Raw genomic sequence first — 18,553 nt, forward strand, 5'->3', positions numbered from 1 at the left:
CATTTTTATTGGGCAGAATATTACAAGGCTCTGAACAATTTGAGCTATGACAAGAAATCTGGGAAAATTGCATGAGAAGTGCAGTGAGGCCTTTATTTTAGGAGCAACAAGTTGAATATTCCAAGAGTTCCAGATATTGAAATGGGATACTTAATAGGGAGTGTGTATAGAACTGCTAATGCGGATTATTGCTTGTTATCATCCTTATTAACTGCAAATCTTGACATGTTAACATGCAGCTTCCCATCATACTACAGGACAGATAGAAACCAGATACCAAGAATCTCCACCATGGAAGTCTGAGCAGGTGACTCCAACTAGGACACCTGGCACCAGTGTTGCAGGGCACATTCCCAGGCACTGGTCACTCTCATGCCACATCCAAAGTAGCAGGCATTCTGTGTGCCAGCCTCTCTCTGCACCATCATGGTATATCATCAATGCTACACGATTGCATATTTCAACAACAATCTTTGAAATGCAGCTGCAGAGACTTTGTGTGTAGGGACAAGTTGGACCAGCGATCATTGCAGCTAATTGCTTGTTTTATCAGTTCTCACTCACTTTAGAGCCTGGATGCTTACAGCAAGCCTGCTTTGTCTTTTTATGCTTTGCAGCTCATAGGAGTGCTGTATTGCCTTGCTGTTCAACACTGACACAAAGCCAAACACCTTGTCAAGGTTGTTAGGAGTCAGCAGTGAAGGGGTAGACATATTGCTGTACAGTATCTGCGACACATACATAGCAAATGCACTGCAGCAGAAAAAAGTCTTCAGTGATGTTCAGGGAGGCAACCATCAGTTGTGGGCGGTGGTGGATCCTGACACAGTAAGTTAAGGTCAGCCTCCAGTATCAGTCGAGGGACTCAGCACATTCGGATATGCAGTCAAGGTCTGACCATCTGCAGCCTGGGAGTGAGTCCGCTGCAGCCAATCTGGGGAGTCATGGGGGCACAACTGGGGAGATATACAGGTGTCAGTCAGGGGCCACATCACTCATTGGTAGCTGTCCAGCTAATTTGTTCAAGGAAGTGGGCTACAGTCAGTGAATGGATTCCAACCACTAAATGTCAACAGTAGGGGGGTGTAAGGAGAAGGGAATCAGGGATCTGGTGCTGAGAGAAAGAGGCTGGGTAACTTAATGGTGGTGAGTGGAGGTAAGAAGGGCAAATCAATATATAAGGGAAGAGGTAGGAGTGTTTTGGGTCATGCAGGAAAGTGGGTCATCAAAACTGAACAGCATAGGCTTTTCATGGGAAGAGACAGTGAAGTACAAGATCCGGCATGTTCATCTCAAGTGGCTCGGGTTCTGGGGAGGATGGGAAAAGTGGGCAGATGCAGATCAGGTGGAAATCCCTATCCAGCGAAGGGGAATGACCTGGCAAACTCAGCTGACTGTGCAGTGGAACACTTTTTAACCTGAGCACTCCTGACCATTTCATGCAGGCTAACTGCTGAACCCCACTGATCCCTGTGAATGCTGGTGCTGTACTATGGTAACGTATGGACTATTTATTGCTCACTTCATACCTTGGCCAGTGGAATTTTATTGTGGGGTAAGGAATAGTGTGTACGTTACCTTTAACATTCCATTTTCTGTCTCACACACAGATGATAGTAAGAAGTGAACTTGTTTATTTACAAATGTGAATTTTTTTTTCACAACTGAAGTGCCACCTATGTGCCCTCAGAAGGTGGTCTTCTCATTTCTGTCTCTCCCACTACATCTAATGCAGAACCAGGGTGTGCAGCTGGGCTGGAGGGAACTGCAATAGAATGAAGCCAGTTGGTATTGGATTTTGCGTCCTAAGGCTCCAGATGAGTTTTATGTGTCCTACCCAGTGGCAAGTGCACCCTCCTTGACTGGGATGCCTACAGACCTGAGGTAAAATGCAGGGTGCAGGTGCAGGCCAGATTCATCCAGAGTGTCCTGGGAAGACCTCTGGTGGCTTGTGATGTGGTTCCCTCCCCAGCTGGGTGCCTATTGGCATTGTCATGTCTGCTTCTGAGGGAGGGGCTCCTAGAGTGATGTCACATCCCCCCCATACCCATCTCATTGCCATTGTTGATGGTGATCAATAGCTAGGGTGAAAGAAGTGCAGGTCTTTTGCATATTGAGCACACTGTGAGAATGTAAGACCTGGCTGCCCACCCTGTCCATGAAAGTAGCCTGACCAGGAGGTGGCATTCCAAGATGTTGCTGCGTTCAGGCAGCCACTGCCATTTGTTGACATTGCCCCCATAAACCTGCCTACTGCTGCTGTGTCTGTTTGTACATCTGGATCGAGCCACTAATTGCCGACACCACAAGATCTTTGCCTGGCAGTACTCCCAAGAACCAGAGACCCGAGCATCTTTTTCTCAAACAGCTATGGAGATATGGCAGTGAAGAACTTTCTAGCAAATGGTCCTCCCTGTACTCTAACTAAAATAACCACAGAGATGTCAGGCCCTGAGCTGATGCAGGAGGCAACCTTGCCAATACATTGCTCTGAGGGATCTATGGCTTCTTCTTCAGAGATGCTGGAGTGAATGTTTTGTGATGACCATCCACTGAGACTGTGGACATTCTGCTAGTATCTGCAAGGCATAAAGAAAGAAGACATCACATCTAAGGGTTATTAGTTCTGGTAGCTGTAAATAACATTGACAATTTAATGTGGGTGTTGCACTGCAAGGAGTGTGGCTTTTTACTCAGTTGGTGGGACATGGATGTTTCGTAGCTCCACGGAAGTGTTCTTGGTCCTTGAAGCCAGTGCCAGAAACTTCTCATCAAAAGATAGAGAAAAAGGATGTTGAGCAGCCCACGACCAATTGTTGCTCTTTCAGCCATATACAAATGGTAGTTTCTGTACATGAATTAACTACAAAGGTTGACAGTTCTAGAAGAGAATGACTGCTCATTTTCTATTCCTGTTTCTATGTATTATTTTCAGTACACTGCTTTCCTGTATGCTTTTTTGGTGCATTTTATAGCTTACTTTATTAATTTTCTGATGAAATACTTAAAAAGAATCACCTTTTCTATTTAATGACAATATAGATAGAAGTGAGGAAGTTACTGGAGGTTAGAATCATTGTCATAGTTTTACAGCACGAAAAGAGGACCTGTCAGCCCATTTTGTCCATACTAGTCATTAACACTCTGGTCAAGTGCTGGAAAATGGGACTAAAAAGTCATCCTAAATCCTCTGTAAGCCCCCTGTCTGTTATCTTAAATCTGTGTCCACTGGTTATTTACCCCAGCAGAGGGGGAGTTTGAAGATTAAGTTTTGAATCTAGAAAAGAGCCGTCTCGCTTTGGTTGCATCTTTGCCTGTTGATGATGATGTCTTATCTCCTGAGTTTGCATTGTCTTCTTACTTCCAGGTCAGCAAATTTCTTAAAGCTTTTCATTCATTCGAGTTTCCCAAACCAAATATTTACAAATGTGAAACACTTCTGAGGTCTAATGGTTGCTATTTGTATACAAGAATAAGAGAACATTCTTGTTCATTGATGACACTTTCTTCCTACCTACACCCCTCAATTTTGTATGCGTTAGAAATGGCCCAACTCAGCCTTCTCTGCTCTAAGGAAAATGACCCTAGCCGATCGAGTCTCTTCATAGCTGAAACACTCCAGCCTAGGCAATATCCTGTTGAAATTTCTGTGCACTCTCTAGTGCAATCACATCCTTCCTATGGCTTGGTGACCAAAACAGTCCTCAATACTTCAGTTATGACCTAACTAACATGTTATACTGCATGAATAGTCTCAAGGTTCCGCATGGCTTACTCCCAATTTACTATGACATTAACATCACAGAAGGTGTAACGAACAATTCAGCACTGTTTCATCTTCATCTATATGTTTTAATTCTCTTCCTCACGCGTTCAGGTGAGTTCAGTCATTTATAAATCACAGGCTTTATGTAATCACCACTTAGTCTTGAGAGTACAAGTAGAATTGTTCAACAAAACATGTTGATATGGATATTATCACATTCCCAGCTTATCTCTCTTTTTTTGCGTAAATGGTTGATGTTATGATCTATTTTAACCACTACTCAAATTAGTGACTGTACTATTGTGAGACTTTTTTATTCATTTCCTATATCATCTGTTATGGCTTATCTGAAAAAGGTTGCCAAATTAAGGATGTTATGGACCTTTATTCAATAGGAACTAGACTGACGAATGTGAGTCATATTTCACGTTGGCCCCTGTAGTTTGAGAAAAATGATTTCCATCTGTCAGTCTAGTATAGTTTTGAATGCAGGCTCCAAAGATGAAAGAATTCTACACTGATCAATGTACCCATGATTTCATTCAGGTTTTTTTTGTAATTATGCTTACTTATTCTGTGTGCTACTTTCTTGAACCTCTGCAGTGTGTCTGATATGTATACATTCACGGTATTGTTGGGAAGGAAGTTCGGATCTCTTGACTCAGCAACAGTGAAGAAACAACAATATTATTCTAAGTCAAAATGCTGTGTGTCTTGAAATGGGACTTTGAAGTGACGGTCTCCCTGTGTGTTGCCTGTGACCTTCTAGGTTGGTCATGGATTTGGAATGTACCAAAGTTGGTTTGACAACTTTATTTTTAATTTACTCCTAAAAGTGTCAAAGTAATGCAAAGTATGGTTTAACGAATATATGATAGCCTGCTTTGTGTGCCAAAAAAACCCTAAAAGTATCACAGTTAAAATGCACTTCCTTTTAGGAGGAGAAATTATTGGATAGTAGTATAGAACAGCACTAGCTACATCACAACTTAGGCATCATTTCTTTCTCTCTCTTCTCCCCCTCCCCCCGCGCCACCCTGGTTCATTTTGCTCCCTCCACGACATGCTTGCATAGATTAGGATACTGATCTCGATTTTATTCCTGTTCCTACTCCATTTGTGACCAGTTCACTAAGTTCGCTCAGACCACAGCCCTAATATTTAAGGGGAGAAGCAGGGGAAATGCAGCATTTGAGTACAGATTCCTAGAGGGCCTGCAAAAGTTAAAGACAGTTCTTAGATTCTGTCAGATTTTCTCAGTCAGAAAAAAGAAGTAATAGACTAGCTGTCTCGGTGAGAGATGCTTTTAAACTAGCTGTTTGTTGACATTAACTCAGGGGTTATCATTGTGTAATTATTAATGTTTGACTACCTTCCACAATCTATCATTATGTAAGTAGAAGTTTCTAAGTTCATGTTTTAATTGATAGATCTGATGTAGGCTTATGAATAAAAGTCCTTTATATTTATAAGAGATTAAATACTTGATGTGATTTAAATGTTCTAATGGGCTATTATGAATGATTTTGTTTTATTATAGTAAAATTATGTTAGATTTTTGACCTTTTATTCTACCCCAGTGTGACTCTTGAGATTCACTAATAGTGGAGGGTGAATTGGCAGGGAGGGTTTAAGAATGAAGGTGGCAGCTGGCATCAGTTGGCATGAATTCTGTAAGGCAGCATGAAGGTGGCTGGTGGAATGCATGGTTTGCACTAAATCAACTTGGGGACGTGGAGGTGACATGGGAATGAGTAGGGGAGATGGGATCTGCACATTAAAGGGACTGTGAGTTAAGAACAAAACTGCAATCCCAGTGAACCAAGGCAGGACTTTTAACGAGCCTGAGTCAGCACCCAGCAGGCAGGCAGACTGAACTTCATCCTGTACCAACTCCCTTCCAAAACAAAGATATCCTCATTGGGAAGTTTCTCCTGAGCAGCTTCATCAAGCCAGGAACTTTCTGAGTTGCACAACCTAACCAGGGCATAAAAATCTGGACTTGTTTCTTTTTCTCCATGGGCAGACATCCAGGTTGAGACGCTGACTACATCTTTCCATAAGACTTGAGCAGACAATTGGCCAGTAACATTCACATCACACAAATGCCAAGCAATCGCCATCTTCAATTAGAGACAATCTAACCATCATCCCTTGACATTTATTGGCATTACCACCACTGACCTCCCCCACTATCAATACTCTGGGGGTTACCTTTGATCAGAAACTGAGCTACCCATAAAAATTCATTGGCTGCAACAGCAGGTCAGAGATCATAAATACTGCAGTGACTAACACACCTCCTGACTCCCTAGAACATAGAACATCAAACTGTACAGCACAGGCCCTTCAATCCACAAAGATGTGCCGAACATAACGCCAAGTTAAACTAATCCCTTCTGGCTGCCTTTGGTCCAATTCCCTCTATTCCTTGCAGGTTTATGGCGCTTTTCTAAAAGTCTCTTAAATTCCCCTATCGTGTCTGCCTCCATCATGCTCTCGGCAACACATTCTAGACTCTTACCACTCTCTGTGTAAAAAAAAAACTTGCACCTCACATCTCCTTTGAACTTTCCCCCCTTACCTTAAATGCATGCCTAGACATGCCTAGTCCTGGACATTCTGTCTCTGGGAAAAAGATTCTGTCAACCCTATCTAAACACCTCATGATTTTATAGACTTCTATCAAGTCTCCCCTCAGCCTCTGCCACTCCAGAGAAAACAACCCAAGTTTTTCTAGCCTCTCCTTACAGCTCATACCCTCTAATCCAAGCAGCATCCTGGTAAGCCTGATCTGCGCTCTCCACAAAGCCTCCACATCCTTCCTGTAATGTGATGACTAGAATTGTACGCAATACTCTGTGTGGCCTAACCAAAGTCTTATAAAGCTAATAAAATGTGAGGCTGGATGAACACAGCAGGCCAAGCAGCATCTCAGGAGCACAAAAGCTGACGTTTCGGGCCTAGACCCTTCATCAGAGAGGGGGATGGGGAGAGGGAACTGGAATAAATAGGGAGAGAAGGGGAGGCGGACCGAAGATGGAGAGTAAAGAAGATAGGTGGAGAGAGTGTAGGTGGGGAGGTAGGGAGGGGATAGGTCAGTCCAGGGAAGACGGACAGGTCAAGGAGGTGGGATGAGGTTAGTAGGTAGCTGGGGGTGCGGCTTGGGGTGGGAGGAAGGGATGGGTGAGAGGAAGAACCGGTTAGGGAGGCAGAGATAGGTTGGACTGGTTTTGGGATGCAGTGGGTGGGGGGGAAGAGCTGGGCTGGTTGTGTGGTGCAGTGGGGGGAGGGGACGAACTGGCTGCAGCCATATGGTATCAATGTGGACTTCACCAGTTTCAAAATCTCCCCTTCCCCTACTGCATCCCTAAACCAGCCCAGTTCATCCCCTCCCCCCACTGCACCACACAACCAGCCCAGCTCTTCCCCCCCACCCACTGCATCCCAAAACCAGTCCAACCTGTCTCTGCCTCCCTAACCGGTTCTTCCTCTCACCCATCCCTTCCTCCCACCCCAAGCCGCACCCCCAGCTACCTACTAACCTCATCCCACCTCCTTGACCTGTCCGTCTTCCCTGGACTGACCTATCCCCTCCCTACCTCCCCACCTACACTCTCTCCACCTATCTTCTTTACTCTCCATCTTCGGTCCGCCTCCCCCTCTATCCCTATTTATACCAGTTCCCTCTCCCCATCCCCCTCTCTGATGAAGGGTCTAGGCCCGAAACGTCAGCTTTTGTGCTCCTGAGTTGCTGCTTGGCCTGCTGTGTTCATCCAGCCTCACATTTTATTATCTTAGAATTCTCCAGCATCTGCAGTTCCCATTATCTCTTATAAAGCTACATGACATTCTGACTCCTGTTGTCAGTTCCCTGACCATTAAAGACAAGAATGCTATACACTTTCTTTAACACCCTCTCTACCCATGTAGCCATTTTCAGGGAGCCGTAGACTTGAATCCCAAGATGCTTCCGTACGTCAATACTGTTCAGAGACCTGTCATTAACTGTATATTGTTCCTTAACATTTGAACTCCCAAAGTACAGCATCTCACACTTACCCAGATTAAAGTCCATCTGCTATTTCTCTACTCTATCTGTAACTGATCTATATCCCACTGTATCCTTTGATAACCTTCTGTACAATCTGTAACTCCACCAATCTTTGTATCATCTGCAAACTTACTAATCCACCCATCTACATGTTCATCCAAGTTATTAATATATATATAACAAATAGCAGAGGTCCTAGTATGGATCCTTGCAGAGCACCACTAGTCACAGACCACTAGCCTGAAAATGCCCTTCCACTACCCTCTAACTTCTTTGGGAAAGCCAATTCGGAATCCGCACAACCAAGTCACCATTGATCCAATATATCTTCTGGATGAACCTACCATGAGGGACCATGTTGAAAACCTTACCAAAATCCACGTAAACAACATTCGCTGCTCTACCCTCATTGATCTCCCACTTGGAAGCAGCCTCAAGAGTCCTAGGGAGCTCTGTCTAGGGCAAAGGGATTGAACCACCAAAATGTGAAAAGTTGTTGAAGCAGTCCAAGTCAGAGAAGCTTTGAGGGTGTTGTGTATTTAATTCTTTGGAAATGAAGAAATGGAATTCCCTTGCTAAGGAAACAAAATTTCAATGAAATCTGATGACTCAGGGTATCTCTGCTGTCTAGGTGGGATGTGTTGTTGAGCTCTCCATTCGCCATTTAAAGTGCAATCTGTCGACCAGAATTTGACTGATGAATCTATTTGCATTTTTGATAATGATGATTGTTGGCATCTAACGTAAGTGTGTGTATACAGTTTAGAATCATTTTCTTATATCTATTTAGTCATTATTGCTTAAATTGCATTGCTCAAATTTCTAAATTAACTATTATAATTTTGATATTTTCATTCATCCCTGAAATTCTTTTGCTTATTTTCTTACTCATGCTTCTTTCATGTATTCTACTGTTTCATGGATTATGGTCCATCAAGCCAGATCATAACAAGGATCCAGTTTGAGTAAAATTCTCATAAATTGGTCAGGTGACAGGGTCATCCGGAATTGTAACATGAATGACTGGTATGGATAAACTAAATGTGCGTTCAGATTTTTGAAACCTTCACTGAGGTGCCACATATAAAATGACTGTACAAGAGCTTGTTGTTGGTAATTTACTCACATGGACCGAAAATCTGCCAAATAACGGAAAACTGAGTCAGGTTAAATGAATGAAACTATAACTAATGGAATGCCACAGGAATTCGTATTGGAGTCTCACCTATTTAAAATTTATATTTATGACTTGGATAAAGGGACCAAGTATTTGATCATCACTTTTGCTGCTGATATAAAGGTAGATGGGAAAGCAAGTTGCGAAGAAGCCCAAGGACTCTGCAAAGTGATGTAGATAGGTTAAACAAGGGAGTTAATAAAATTTCAAATGAAATTAATTTGGGAAAGTGTGAGGTTGTGTACTTTGGTAGAAAGAAAAGCAAAATACAGTTTAAAATCAAGAGCGACTACCAAGTTTCTTGGTGTCTTGTACATGAAGCACAAACAGTTAACTTGTAAGTACAGTAAGTACATTGGAATGCAAAAAGAATGTTGACCTTTGTTGCAAAGATGAAGTTTAGAAATAAAGAACCCTTGCTACAACTATATGGGGCATTGATGGGACCATCCTTAGAGACCTGCTCACAATGTTGATCACTTAAGAAGGGAATGTTATTGGTTTGGAGATAGTTCAGAAAAAGTTCACTAGATTGATTCCAGGGAAGAAACATTGTGAGGGATGATTGAGTAGTTTGGGCCTATGCTCATTTAGCTTACAAGAATAATCAATGTTCTTATTGAAACCTGTAAGATTCTCATTGGGCTTGACAGGGAAGATGCTCAGTGGATGTCAACCTGAATAACATATTCCAGATGTAGGGGCCTTGGTTTCGAATAAAAGGCTGCCCATATAAGACTGATAGTGTGGAATTTCTTACCTCTCAGGGTCATGGATTGTTATAATTGTCTTCCACAGAGAACTGTGGAGGCTGAGACATTGAATATATCGAGAGAGAGAGAGAGGCAGACAGACAGATTTTTAAATATGTGCAAGTTAAAGGTTATGGGGAATTGGTAGGCGAGTGATGTTACGGTCAATATCAGATCATCCATAACCTGAATAGTGGAGCAGGCTTGGGTGTCCAAATGACCTATTCATGCTCTCATTTTTTATGTCCAACTGTAACGTATTTAGAAACTGTGTTTTTAAAACTTGAAACAAGGCTTGACACAAAGGATGGCATTTTGCTTGTCAGTGATAGACAAGAACATTGCTGCTGCTGTTTCAGTATTTCAAACTACATATATTCTTAAAATATTGTCCCCTAACAGAGTCTTTAGCAAGGCCACGAAGGACCATATTCACACGTGCTGTGGAGGCTTGTGATCTACACTGGCAGGACAGTCACCTTCAGCGTATTATCAGCAGCGATTTTTATGTGTCACCCTCTTACCAGAGAGAGAGTGAAAGCCTCCTTTTCAACACCCATGGGCAGCCTCTGTGGTTAGGTAAAGTGTAAAATTTACTTTATATTTTAAATATTTTCCTTTCCCTACCTACTGCACTTCTCTCACAAATAGCTTAACGCTCATTCCTCTCAAAACTATTGTAATCCATGTAGAACATGTTCCCACTGCATGTGCGAGGGTGGATGCCCTACGTTCCCATGGATATCCTAAAGAAGCTCTTCGATTAGCAGTGGCAATCATCAACACACTCCGTCTACAACAGCAACGACAGCTAGAAATATATAAACATCAAAAGAAAGGTGAGTCCTGTGAAAGGAGTCACTTAGCAGCTGCTTGTAGACCTATATAACTTGCTGTATGCACAGCAAGAAAGCAGAAAAGCTGTGAATACTGGGAATCTCAACTAAAAACTGAAAATGCTGGAAACTCACAGCCCCAACCAGCAGCTGTGCAGAAAACACATGAGCCAAATGTTTGAGTGTGGATTCATTTTTAGATGAGTGATCACATTTAAATTTTTAACTCCTCTTTATTCTTCACATGCGTTGGCTGACCTTTTGAGAGTTTCCACAATTTTCTGTTCTATATTGGAATTTTGGAGTTGAGAGGGGAAAAATAAAAAGTATAAACCACCAGCCTGTAGATTTGCTAACATTGTGATATCAATAAGTCTGGAAAGTTCTCTTCATGCATTGTTGTCTAATCAATCTTTGGATTCAAAAATTGCAAATACATCACTATTTTATCTACTTTTTAAATGTGTACTTTATATTTTGTAACCTGGAAGTTTCTTTTCCACAAAAATTGTACCTTGTTATAAACGGGTTTGTTGATGTTGAGTGATGAGTATTGCAATATTCTTCTCTCCAACATTAGGCCCATCTAGATGAATGCTTTTAATACTGCTAATTAGTCTGTTCACCTGCATAGCCAATCTTCACAAAGCCAAATCCTCTTGAACCCATTAATCCATTTGGTTCACTAATGTCCTTCAGGGTTGGAAACTACCATCCTGACCTGCATGTGACTCCAGACCCACAGCAATGTGGTTGACTCTTAACTGCTGTCTGGGCAATTATGGATGGGCAATAAATGCCAACCCAGCCAGCAATGCCCTCATCCTGTGAAAGATTAAAAGAGATTACAGATGCCTATCAATCAAATTAACAAGTGACCCGGCTTTAGCTATCGTTTACAGAAAAGTGTTTGAAAGTTTACCCGCCATTGTGTGTTATTGATATTTCTTGAGTCACTGCTTAAGGATCTGATCCTAATTTTTAGACTCTGCCACCATTTTTCTAGATTCCTCAACTAGTGGGAATGGATTTGTTGTATCATCTCCTCATAAAATCTTGAAAACTTTGTTGAGATCACCCCTTCGCCTTCTAAATTCCAGAGAAAACAATGCTAGTTTATATAATTGCTCCTCATAATTTTGGAGACCACATATTTTAGTAAATCCATGCTACCTTTCCTCAAAGGGCAATATGTTTGTCCTAAGGTGTAATGGCCAGAACTCAAGACAGTATTCCACATGTGGTATAACCAGGATTTTGTACAATTCCATATGACATCTGATCTCCTGTATTCTAGTACTCTACATATAACGGCCAGCATTCTATCAGTCCTATTTTTCAGTATCTCTGCATCACATTTTAATCCGCCTACATAAACCACCAATTTCTTTAGACACCCACTTCTTCTGGTTTTTCGTAAGTTATCAGAAAGTATTCTGATCTTCCGTTTTTATGTATACAATTGGTTACCTCACGCATACTTACATTGAAATCTATTTGCTGCAATTTTGGTTATTTATTTAATCTATTAATATCCCTTTGTAATTTTACAGTTCCATGTACAATGTTTACAATCCCAGCCATCTTTGTCGTCCACAAACTTGAATATGTCACTTTTTACCCCATTGTCTAATTTGTTAATAAATATAGCAAAATGTTGAGGCTCTAACACAGATGCCTGTTGGTCACCACTGATCACATGATGGTGGTTAGAGTACCAGGCCATTGTCCTTGTAACTGTCAATCCCACGATCAATAATTTTCCCTCAGTTCCAGATCCTTCAACCTCATCAAATAATTCAGTCAAGTTTACCAGGCATTACCTGCCCTTTACAAATACTTGCTGATTCTTTTGATCAGCTCAAATTTTTGAAAGTGCTCAGTCACCACAATTTTAATTACAGACTCTAGTATTTACCTGACAAATGTTAGACTAACAAGCGTAAAATTCTCTAGTTTCCTTTTCTCAACTGCTTTTAAATAGCAGTAAAAAATATACAATTTGCATGCTAAAGGAATGGTTCCTGAATCAAAAGAAAATTATAGTTGGGGTATCAGTTTACTACAATGTTCATACTTTCCTTTAAATCCCTGTGGTGAAAACCGTCTGATCCTGGGAATTTCACTCTTTACTGCCATTGCTTTTCTTCTTCTTTACTGTTATTTTGTTAAGTTTGCAAGTTCCCCTAAGTGATCTATATTAGTTTCCTTGCACTATCCAATATGGCATCCTCTTCCTCTATTATGAATGCTGATACATAATAATCCCTTGACATGTTTACTACTTACTTATTTATAAAACAGCATTGTTATGTTTTAAGAGGCCCACGTTGCTTTTAACCACTGTTTTTCATATTATAATTGTACATGTTTTGTGTGATTTTTGACCTCCACTGTAAGTTTCTTTTCGTTGACTTTTTTTTTGTTTATTGCAGCACCTACCAATGGGTGTTTTATTTTTTAAACAATTAATTCAAATAGGTTTGACAATCTTCTAACCTAGTTTGTTTCTATTCTTCATTACCTGAATAAGTGTGATAGCCAAGTTTGTCTTGTCTAGTTGTTGTATCATGTATAACCAATACATTAAATTCAGGCAGAAATACACAGCTTGTTAGCTTGGATTCCAAATATGCTTGGGTTTGCTAAATTTTTAAGATTTCACTTGAAGGGAGGAAAGGTTCAAGAACAACAATTAAATCAGAATTAGATAAAATCATAAAAAAATCCAAAAAATACACAATGAATATGACAGCAATGCATGGAGATAATTATTTGGTCTAAAATGTATCATGGGAGTGAACTTATTTTCCAACGCAAATTCCCAGCAAAAAGCTTTTATTTATAAACCGCTAACAAGAGACTCATCATAATAGTTTACTGTTACTGGGTATTCTCAACTGTGAACAGAGACTAAATATGGGGCAAATCAGGAGGAAATTGGCCTCTCATAACTAGAGTACTTAGTCTTTTTTTGTTTGAGATTTTCCACTAATTTTGTACCTAGTCGTCTGAAAAGGCACTTCAAAGTGCAAAATGTGACTGAACACCAATGTCCAATAAAGTATACAAGGTCAATGGTTTTTTTTAATGCTTGGAAACATTTAACTCTGTTTCATTAGAACTGACCATTCTTAAAGAGTCCCGATTTAGGAATGCTTTGGCAATAAGGCAGTAAATCAGATATGCGAAGAGGAATTCAGATGTGTTCCAAATGATTTTTCCTCATGATCATAGAAAGGATTTAATCACAGTAGATGACTGCTGTCTTTTTCATTCATTTCTGTTGAAGTGAAGGTACTAGTAGAAATTAAACTTCAAGGAAAAATAATTAAAGGGGATAACAAGGTCTGTTAGAAATAAAGAAATGTACTGTGCATACAAAGAAACATTGAATTGAATTGAATACATTGAATTTAGTTAGAAAAGTCTCTGATTTATCAGTGAATATGAAGTTTTTTTAACATCCGTGAACAGATGCATGATGCACTCTTCTGATTTTGGATTGCATTATTTCTTTTCAGAATTATTACACAGAGGGGTAACTACAATTACAAATTTGGAAGGGTGGGTGGGTCATCCTTTGGACCCAATTGGGTGTCTGTTCATCACACTAACTGAAGCTTGTCGATTAGAGGATGAGAGTTGTATGGATACAGCAGGTAAGTGAAGGTCCTCTGTTTATTATTTGTACCAATTAAGTTATAAGTGCTACCACTAGATGGAGTAGCAATGTGAAAACTGTTATTCTTTCCCACTGGTGGACACGAGGATGGCTTACTGAGACCAGTCCTATGATTCTGATATTGGGTGCCTTAGTTTCCTTGATTCAAGTGTACTATACTCAAATTAAGTTTTCCCAAATATATCTTTAGTCACAGTGAATCCCTCCCATCTGAAGTTAAGAATATAATGTGGAAAAGGGAGTCTGATCCAATCACGCAAGTTTAGAATGGAACTGTTTTTAATTATTGAAATAACTCCATTATACTGTGGTTTTGGTTTTTTTCTGCACTACTAAGAATTGATAGTTTAGGGGTAGTTTAATGTGCGGGGTTCCAAACCACTGGGTTTCCTGCTAAAATCCATGGACATGCTTTTTTAAAGTAATGTAAAAGAGAAACGTGATTGTTAAACAAACATGGAACTGAGAAGTGGTACATTTTAGTGAGTCTCCTGCTGGTAATGAAAAATAAGGGTTGTAGCTATGTATGATATCTGAGCTGCAAAATTATATAATAATCTGCACATTTCAATATACAAATGAGCAGGTCACAGCAATGTTAGTTGCTTAAAAATGCTTTACATTTATGCTGAATGTAATGTTTAATTGTAAAAGTTCATAGAAATTTCATTTGACTGAGATAAAATTACTTTATAATCTTGGATTCTGATGTGAGGAAAATCTTCCGCATGACTTTGAGTGGTGTGTTGAGGGGGAGGGGGTCACTGCCCGTTATTCTTGTGTTTATCAGGATAATTTACAAGAAATTTCAATGGAAAAGGAAGACACCATTTTATACTGTAGAAGAGAGTGCTAATTGGTTGGTAAGTGGACACTGATTGGCAGAGGCATTGCGATGAAGCATGCACCAGTTCAGTGATGACTTGTGCATTCCCCATGGCAATACCCCTAGAACTCAGAGTCTATTTGCCATTGCCAATCAATCCGCACCCTTCTCAAATACATTATAAATGTTTTTTCTCTTTACATATGAATGCTTGGAAATTATACTGCGAAGTAAACAATGAAAAGCTTTGACATGATTTCTTTAGACTAATATCTTTTTTGTTCCCATTAGATTCTAGCAATGATCTGAAGCCTGCTACCTACCAACATGTGGCTGTGTCTGGCTGCCTTGATAGCAGTGAATCCTACCTTACGCTGGCCATGGAGGTGGCATTGATGGGGATGGGTCAGCAAAGAGTAATGCCTGAGGGCCTCTATGCACAAGACAAGGTCTGCCGCAATGAGGAGCAAATAATCTTCAAACTACAGGAACTTGAATTAGATGAAATGCTTGTACAAGTCCTACGCAAACAGTCTATTATTTTATTAGAAGGTAAACTGATACCTTAATAGAAATCAAAATGTTTTAGAGAGGAAAAAAGAAGAGGAGCGTCCACAGTTTCTCTAGGAAGGTAGATTAGGATGGATAGTGTAGTGTTTTAGACCACAAGCCTTTCAGCTCTGGAAGTGATATTAGAATTCCAGCTAAAATCATAAAGTACAGTTTGACAATGATTCTTTCAAAGATAAAGACGTTATGACACAAAGCTGCTTTCTTTGGGATCTGTACTTATTCATTTATTTCAAACTCTGTGAGAAAGGCCATGTTCTACAGACCAGAAGGCTAAGTTATTCCATACATTGTAATCACATTCAATATTTACATTGTTATTTAATGATAGTATTGGCCCTGAGTTGAACTTGATGGTGGCACTGAGAAAACATTCCATTTGTTATTGTGAGAAAACCACATGTTCACAAACCTTCTGCAATATTAAATTGATGCAGGATATGCAGTCAGCCTCACCAATTGCACTTACTTCTGTTACAACGTTAAGTTAAGAAACATAACAAGAACATGAGGATCAGTGAAAATTTCTTTAGGAAGAAAACACTTGTCTTTGTTAATTTCTCTCATGATTTTCTTCTCTCATTGACGTGTCACCAGAAGATCTGTGGAAACATTGAAGAAATGACAGAAATCCCAGGATGGGCATGATGGGGCTAAAGGACCTCTTTCCATGCTTTAAAACTCCCATTACTCTATAAATTAGCATTTCTCCAGGGTTTCCACAGATCTTCCAGCACAACAGGAGAATCACCATCAATGTTCAATCCTTTGATCTTGGTTTATAATAAGTCTAAAAGTCAAAAAATGTAGATGTTGCAAAGTGGGAAGCTGAGCTGTTGTGCTGTGCAAAGAAAGATTGGTGTTTGTTGATAATGTTCACAAAAATAGCCGTTCAGTTCCAAAATAAACTACCATATTGAAAAAATTTAGCACAATATGTGCAAAAATAAAATTGAAGGACTGTATGTAAAAAATATCACCTTGCACATAAAACTACCTGTTCAAAAAATCATAAAGATATTCCTCCTTCTACTTAGCTGACAGCAATTCTGATCATTAACAGGAGGTCCTTTCAGCGGTCTGGGCGAAGTGATTCACAGGGAAAGCGTGCCGATGCATACTTTTGCCAAGTATCTGTTTTCAGCTTTACTATCGCACGATACTGACCTTGCATACAAACTAGCTTTAAGAGCAATGAGGTTTGTAATTTAAATATTCATTTCTGGTATTAAATGTGTACAACTTCTGATCTCACTGTTTAGATTATTGGGTGTATTCAAAACATACGATTAGGTTCAACTAATCACTAATGTATATCTATCATACCACTAAAAACTACTAAAACTACAGGAACAAAAACAAACTGCTGGAAATGCTCAGCAAATCTGGCAACATCTGTGAAGAAAGAAATCAAAGTAAAGATTTTGGGTTAAAAGTCAGAACTGAGGAAGGATCACCTGACCCGAAACATTAACTCTGATTTTTTCTTCACCAATATTGCCAGACCTGCTGAGCATTTCCAGCAACTGGATGTGAGTTTGCTTGTTGAGCTGGAAGGTTCGTTTTCAGATGTTTCGTCACCATTCTAGGCAACATCATCAGTGAGCCTCCAGTGAAGCTCTGGTCTTGTCCGGCTTTCTATTTATCTGTTTAGGTTTCCTTGGGTTGGTGATGTCATTTCCTGTTCTTCATCACCAACCCAAGGAAACCTAAACAGATAAATAGAAAGCAGGACATAACACCAGCACTTCGCTGGAGGCTCACTGATGATTTTACCTAGAATGGTGACGAAACGTCTGAAAACGAACCTTCCAGCTCAGCGAGCAAACTCACATCCAGAACCTCAACCTGAGCTACAAATCTTCTCAAAACTCACTATTTCCAGCAACCTCTGTTTTCATTCCTAATCTACAGTATCCACAGTTCTTTCAGTTTTTAAAACTACTGGACTTGGGCAGGTAACTAAAATAAGGCAGGGATAGGTGACAGGTGGTTTTTGTGTGATTAAGGTGGTCACCTAGTGGCTTGATAAACAAGTGTTTCTGTTCTAAAAGTAACAGGATCTTAATATTATAACAACCTGCAAGAATGCAAACATGGCTCTGAAAGCAATAGGATGCCACTAGGGCATAAGTCATGTGGTTTCCCAGACTGTGATAGGGTTTCATTGTGTGCGGTTGGGTAAAAGTAGGTAAGGTTTCAAGCAGAGGCTATAAAGGAAAAGTGACTAAAATTAGAGTGTGATTCTTCCTTCAGACCCCTAAGTTAGCCACTGCTAATTTGCTAGGAACTGGTTAAACTCTGTTCAAAATTGGAAGCAATAAACAGCCCCTGACATTGCTGTCTACTTTGCATGGGAACCACCAGGCAGTTCCCAAGCACCTGTTACATTGGATGTGTAACCTCTTTATTTATCCTGGGGATTCTCTGAGACTGTGGATCTGGGATTACCTACAAAAGGCACACGACAAGCATCAGAGCTGATATAGGAGAGACTGCTCCTGTTCTTCACTTCTATTGTATGATATTAGGAGAATCCACTGTTAGGCTTTGAACCTTGTTTCTCTTAGCCATTCTTTGTCACGCTTGTTCTCAATTTTTTGTGTCAAGCAGGTGAGAATTTGCATAAAAGCAAAGTTGGTGTACTATGAATAAACTATGCCTTTTCTCTTCCTGAAATATATTTAATGGGGAGAAAGACTACTTCACTTGAATGACAGCTAGTTGGTACTGGCTGAACCCAGGATATATAGCAGACTAGGATCAAGCTTGATAGGGTACCATTTTCGTGCCTAATTTTCTTTACCGGAAATCTGGTTTTAAATCAGGAAACCATAGTCAATGCAGAGCAAATGTATGCTCTATGTTCCTTTTCTCCCCACCTGTC

At 40.2% G+C, this 18,553-nt stretch overlaps 1 protein-coding gene across 1 annotated transcript in view; it reads left to right on the forward strand.

Annotated features, from left to right (window-relative positions):
* Positions 1-18,553, forward strand: part of zswim5 (zinc finger, SWIM-type containing 5) — a 243,479-nt gene that overhangs the window by 210,421 nt on the left and 14,505 nt on the right. Inside the window, exons 6-10 of the mRNA XM_048539381.1 lie at positions 10,152-10,328; positions 10,442-10,588; positions 14,110-14,247; positions 15,388-15,648; positions 16,730-16,865. Coding sequence (XP_048395338.1) covers positions 10,152-10,328; positions 10,442-10,588; positions 14,110-14,247; positions 15,388-15,648; positions 16,730-16,865 — 859 coding nt within the window. The remainder of the gene's footprint in view (positions 1-10,151; positions 10,329-10,441; positions 10,589-14,109; positions 14,248-15,387; positions 15,649-16,729; positions 16,866-18,553) is intronic.

This window comes from Stegostoma tigrinum, chromosome 8 (assembly GCF_030684315.1).
Source record: "Stegostoma tigrinum isolate sSteTig4 chromosome 8, sSteTig4.hap1, whole genome shotgun sequence".
Classification (NCBI taxonomy): Eukaryota; Metazoa; Chordata; class Chondrichthyes; order Orectolobiformes; family Stegostomatidae; genus Stegostoma; species Stegostoma tigrinum.